Source organism: Pezoporus wallicus, unplaced genomic scaffold (genome assembly GCF_028554395.1).
Source record: "Pezoporus wallicus isolate ANWC-B61680 ecotype Strahan unplaced genomic scaffold, APGP_CSIRO_Pwel_v1 contig_14614, whole genome shotgun sequence".
NCBI lineage: Eukaryota > Metazoa > Chordata > Aves > Psittaciformes > Psittacidae > Pezoporus > Pezoporus wallicus.
Window position 1 is genome coordinate 1 of NW_026640962.1, and position 6,321 is coordinate 6,321.

At 58.5% G+C, this 6,321-nt stretch overlaps 1 protein-coding gene across 1 annotated transcript; it reads right to left on the reverse strand.

The window, feature by feature from the left end:
- Positions 1 to 1,954: 1,954 nt before the first annotated feature.
- On the reverse strand, positions 1,955 to 5,804 carry LOC130605684 (DNA polymerase delta catalytic subunit-like; the record flags this gene model as incomplete). The annotated part of the gene is made up of 3 exons (XM_057421379.1): positions 1,955 to 2,107; positions 3,887 to 4,062; positions 5,667 to 5,804. Coding segments are annotated over 3 exons (467 nt in total), but the record flags the coding sequence as incomplete, so codon positions are not given.
- Between the last annotated feature and the right edge of the window lie 517 nt (positions 5,805 to 6,321).

Genomic DNA, 6,321 nt, shown 5'->3' on the forward strand with positions numbered 1-6,321 from the left:
CCTATGGGAGCTATGGGGGCTCTATGGGGTCTCTATGGCGTTCCTATGGGGTCTCTATGGGGTTCCTATGGGGGGTATGGGGGCTCTATGGGGTTCCTATGGGGTCTCTATGGGGTTCCTATGGTGTTCTTGTGGGGGTTATGGGGTCTCTATGGGGTTCTTATGGTGTCCTTATGGGGGCTATGAGGTTCCTGTGGGGTGGCTATGGGGTCTCTATGGGGTTCCTATGGGGGTTATGGGGTCTCTATGGGGTTCCTATGGGGTCTCTATGGGGGCTATGGGGTCTCTATGGGGTTCTTATGGGGTCTCTATGGGGTCCTTATGGGGGCTATGGGGTCTCTATGGGGGTCCTATGGAGGCTATGGAGGCTATGGGGTCTCTATGGGGTTCTTATGGGGGCTATGGGGTCCTTATGGGGTTCCTATGGGGCCTATGGGCTCTCTATGGGGTTTCTATGGGGTCTACAGCATCTCTATGGGGTTCCTATGGGGCTCTTGTGGGGTCTACGCCATCTCCATGGGTCCCTATGGGTCCTGACCATGTCCATGGGTCCCTATGGGTCCTGACCATGTCCATGGGTCCCTATGGGTCCTGACCATGGCCATGGGTCCCTATGGGGCTCCATGGGGTGTCCATGGGTGTCTATGGGGTGTCCATGGGTCCCTATGGGGTCCTTCCATGGGGTCCCTATGGGTGTCCATGGGTCCTATGGGGTGTCCATGGGTGTCTATGGGGTGTCCATGGGTCCCTATGGGGTGTCCATGGGTGTCTATGGGGTGTCCCTGGGTCCCTACGGGTCCCTATGGGGTGTCCATGGGTCCCTATGGGTTTCTATGGGGTCCCTATGGGGTGTCCATAGGGTCTCTATGGGGTGTCCATGGGGTCCCTATGGGGTTTCTATGTGGTCTCTATGGGGTGTCCATGGGGTCCCTACGGGTCCCTATGGGGTTTCTATGGGGTCCCTATGGGGTGTCCATGGGGTCCCTATGGGGTTTCTATGGGGTCCCTATGGGGCTCTATGGGGTATCCATGGGTGTCTATGGGGTGTCCATGGGTCCCTATGGGGTGTCCATGGGTCCCTATGGGTGTCCATGGGTGTCTATGGGGTGTCCATGGGTCCCTATGGGGTCCCTATGGGGTTTCTATGGGGTGTCCATGGGGTGTCCATGGGTCCCTATGGGGTTTTATGGGGTCCCTATGGGGTGTCCATGGGGTCCCTATGGGGTTTCTATGGGGTTTCTATGGGGTCCCTATGGGGTGTCCCTGGGTCCCTATGGGTGTCTATGGGGTGTCCCTGGGTCCCTATGGGGCTCTATGGGGTGTCCCTGGGTCCCTATGGGGTTTCTATGGGGTGTCTATGGGGTGTCCATGGGGTCCCTATGGGGTTTCTATGGGGTTTCTATGGGGTCCCTATGGGGTGTCCATGGGGTCCCTATGGGGTTTCTATGGGGTTTCTATGGGGTTTCTATGGGGTTTCTATGAGGTTTCTATGGGGTCCCTATGGGGTGTCCATGGGGTCCCTATGGGGTTTCTATGGGGTTTCTATGGGGTCCCTATGGGTGTCCCTGGGTCCCTATGGGTGTCTATGGGGTGTCCATGGGTGTCCATGGGGTGTCCCTGGGTCCCTATGGGGCTCTATGGGGTGTCCATGGGGTCCCTATGGGGTTTCTATGGGGTTTCTATGGGGTCCCTATGGGGCTCTATGGGGTGTCCCTGGGTCCCTATGGGGTTTCTATGGGGTCCCTATGGGTGTCCCTGGGTCCCTATGGGGTGTCCATGGGGTCCCTATGGGTGTCCCTGGGTCCCTATGGGGCTCTATGGGGTGTCCATGGGTCCCTATGGGGTGTCCCTGGGTCTCTATGGGGCTCTATGGGGTGTCCATGGGTCCCTATGGGGTGTCCCTGGGTCCCTATGGGGCTCTATGGGGTGTCCATGGATCCTATGGGGCGCCCACCTCTGGGCCAGGCTGACGTGGGGCTGGGGGGCGGCGTAGTCGCGTGCGGCGCGGGTCAGCTCCTTGGTGATCACGAGCTGGGAGAGGTCCAGGCGGTCACAGAGCAGGTCCGAGATCACCTCCTGCGCGTGCAGCACCGCCCCCGCCGGGTCCCTGCCCCACAGCGACCCACGGAGCATCACTGACCCATAGAGCATCACTGACCCATAGAGCATCACTGACCCATAGCGACCCACAGAGCATCACTGACCCATAGCGAGCATCACTGACCCATAGAGCATCACTGACCCATAGAGCATCACTGACCCATAGAGCATCACTGACCCATAGCGACCCACAGAGCATCACTGACCCATAGAGCATCACTGACCCATAGAGCATCACTGACCCATAGCGAGCATCACTGACCCATAGCGACCCACAGAGCATCACTGACCCATAGCGAGCTTCACTGACCCATAGCGACCCACAGAGCATCACTGACCCATAGAGCATCACTGACCCACAGCAAACATCACTGACCCATAGCGAGCCATAGTGACCCACAGCAAACATCACTGACCCATAGCAAGCATCACTGACCCATAGCGACCCACAGAGCATCACTGACCCATAGAGAGCATCACTGACCCACAGAGAGCATCACTGACCCATAGCGACCCACGGAGCATCACTGACCCATAGCGAGCCATAGTGACCCACAGCAAACATCACTGACCCATAGCGAGCTTCACTGACCCACAGCAAACATCACTGACCCATAGAGAGCTTCACTGACCCATAGCGACCCACAGAGCATTACTGACCCATAGAGCATCACTGACCCATAGCGACCCACAGAGCATCACTGACCCATAGAGCATCACTGACCCATAGAGCATCACTGACCCACAGCAAACATCACTGACCCATAGCGAGCTTCACTGACCCATAGCGACCCACAGAGCATCACTGACCCATAGAGCATCACTGACCCACAGCAAACATCACTGACCCATAGCGACCCACAGAGCATCACTGACCCATAGAGAGCATCACTGACCCATAGCAAACATCACTGACCCATAGCGACCCACAGGGCATCACCGACCCATAGCGAGCATCACTGACCCATAGAGCATCACTGACCCATAGCGAGCCATAGTGACCCACAGCAAACATCACTGACCCATAGAGCATCACTGACCCATAGAGCATCACTGACCCATAGCGAGCATCACTGACCCATAGAGCATCACTGACCCATAGCGAGCCATAGTGACCCACAGCAAACATCACTGACCCATAGAGCATCACTGACCCATAGAGCATCACTGACCCATAGCGAGCATCACTGACCCATAGAGCATCACTGACCCATAGAGCATCACTGACCCATAGCGAGCATCACTGCCCCACAGCGACCCACGGAGCATCACTGACCCATAGTGAGCTTCACTGACCCATAGAGCATCACTGACCCATAGCGAGCATCACTGACCCATAGCGAGCATCACTGACCCATAGAGCATCACTGACCCATAGAGCATCACTGACCCATAGAGAGCATCACTGACCCATAGCGAGCTTCACTGACCCATAGCGAGCCATAGTGACCCACAGCAAACATCACTGACCCATAGCGAGCATCACTGACCCATAGAGCATCACTGACCCAAAGAGCATCACTGACCCATAGTGACCCACAGCGAACATCACTGCCCCACACCGCCCCCCATCTCCCCCTATCCCGCTCCATAGCGCCCCCCATCTCCCCCATCCTGCCCCATAGCGCCCCCCATCTCCCCCCATCTCCCCCTATCCCGCCCCATAGCGCCCCCCATCTCCCCCATCCTGCCCCATAGCGCCCCCCATCTCCCCCCATCCCGCCCCCCATCTCCCCCTATCCCGCCCCCCATCCCGCCCCATAGCGCCCCCCATAGCTCCCCCCACCGGTGCAGGAGGATGCGGCGCAGACACGCCGTGACGAGGTTGGCCGCCAGGGGGCAGTTGTCCCTGCGCACCGCCTCCAGCCCCTTGCAGTCCAGCGCGGGCGCGGCCGCGGGGCCCGACGGGAAACAGAGCCCAGCGTAGCGCTTCTTGCTGATGAGCAGGTAGGGGCAGTACACCTGGGGGGCACCCCATAGGGACACATAGAGATACATAGAGACCCATAGGGACCCATAGAGACCCATAGGGACACATAGGGACCCATAGAGATACATAGGGACCCATAGGGACCCATAGGGACACATAGGGACCCATAGGGACACATAGGGACCCATAGAGATACATAGGGACCCATAGGGACCCATAGAGATACATAGGGACACATAGGGACCCATAGAGATACATAGGGACCCATAGGGACACATAGGGACACATAGGGACACATAGGGACACATAGGGACCCATAGAGATACATAGGGACCCATAGGGACCCATAGAGATACATAGGGACCATAGAGACCATAGAGATACATAGGGACCATAGGGACCCATAGGGACCCATAGAGACACATAGAGACACATAGAGACACATAGGGACCCATAGGGACCATAGGGACACATAGGGACCCATAGGGACCATAGAGACCATAGAGATACATAGGGACACATAGGGACCCATAGGGACCCATAGAGACACATAGAGACACATAGAGACACATAGGGACCCATAGGGACCATAGGGACACATAGGGACCCATAGGGACCATAGAGACCATAGAGATACATAGGGACACATAGGGACCCATAGGGACCCATAGAGACACATAGAGACACATAGAGACACATAGGGACCCATAGGGACCATAGGGACCCATAGGGACCCATAGAGACACATAGAGACACATAGAGACCATAGGGACCCATAGGGACCATAGGGACACATAGGGACCCATAGGGACCATAGAGACCATAGAGATACATAGGGACCATAGAGACCATAGGGACCCCATAGGGACCCATAGAGACCCATAGAGACCCATAGGGACCATAGAGACACATAGAAACCATAGAGACCCATAGAGACACATAGAGACCCATAGAGACCCATAGAGACCCATAGAGACACATAGAGACCCATAGAGACCCATAGAGACACATAGAGACCATAGCGACCCATAGAGACACATAGACACCCATAGCGACCCATAGCGCCCCATAGTGCCCCATAGCCCCCCAGCCCCATAGCGCCCCATAGCCGCCCCATATAACACCCATACAGCCCCATAGCACCCCATAACCGCACTCCCCAGCCCCATAGCGCCCCATAGCCCCCCCCAGCCCCATAGCGTCCCATATCCCCCCCCAGTCCCATAGCGCCCCATATCCCCCCCCAGCCCCATAGCGTCCCATATCCCCCCCAGCCCCATAGCGCCCCATATCCCCCCCAGCCCCATAGCGCCCCATATCCCCCCCAACCCCATAGCGCCCCATATCCCCCCCCAGCCCCATAGCGCCCCATAGCCCCCCCCAGCCCCATAGCGTCCCATATCCCCCCCCAGCCCCATAGCGCCCCATAGCCCCCCCCAGCCCCATAGCGCCCCATAGCCCCCCCCAGCCCCATAGCGCCCCATAGTGCCCCCAGCCCCATAGCGCCCCATATCCCCCCCCAGCCCCATAGCGCCCCACAGCGCCCCCAGCCCCATAGCGCCCCATATCCCCCCCCAGCCCCATAGCGCCCCATAGCCCCCCCCAGCCCCATAGCGCCCCACAGCTCCGTGCTGACCTTCTCGAACTGGAGCCGGATGGGGGCAGGGAAGTGCTCGGACACCCAGGCCGCGACCTCGTGCCCCATGGCCATGGCCTCGGGCACCGTGGGCACCCCCAGGCGGCACATGACCGAGTCCGTGTCCCCATAGATCACCTGGGGGGCAGAGAGACCCATAGGGACCCATAGGGACCCATAGGGATACACAGGGACCCATAGGGACCCATAGGGACCCATAGGGATACACAGGGACCCATAGGGATACACAGGGACCCATAGGGACCCATAGGGATATACAGGGACCCATAGGGATACATAGGGACCCATAGGGACCCATAGGGACATGACCGAGTCCGTGTCCCCATAGATCACCTGGGGGGCAGAGAGACCCATAGGGACCCATAGGGATACACAGGGACCCATAGGGACCCATAGGGATACATAGGGACATGACAGAGTCCATGTCCCACATAGCCCCCCAATAGCCCCCCATAGGCCACCCCATAGCCCCCCATAGCCCGCCCCATAGTCCCGCCCCATAGCCCCCCATAGACCACCCCATAGCCCCCATAGCCCCCCATAGCCCACCCCCTAGCCCACCCCATAGCCCCCCACAGCCCACCCCATAGCCCACCTCATATCCCCCCATAGCCCGCCCCATAGCCCGCCTCAT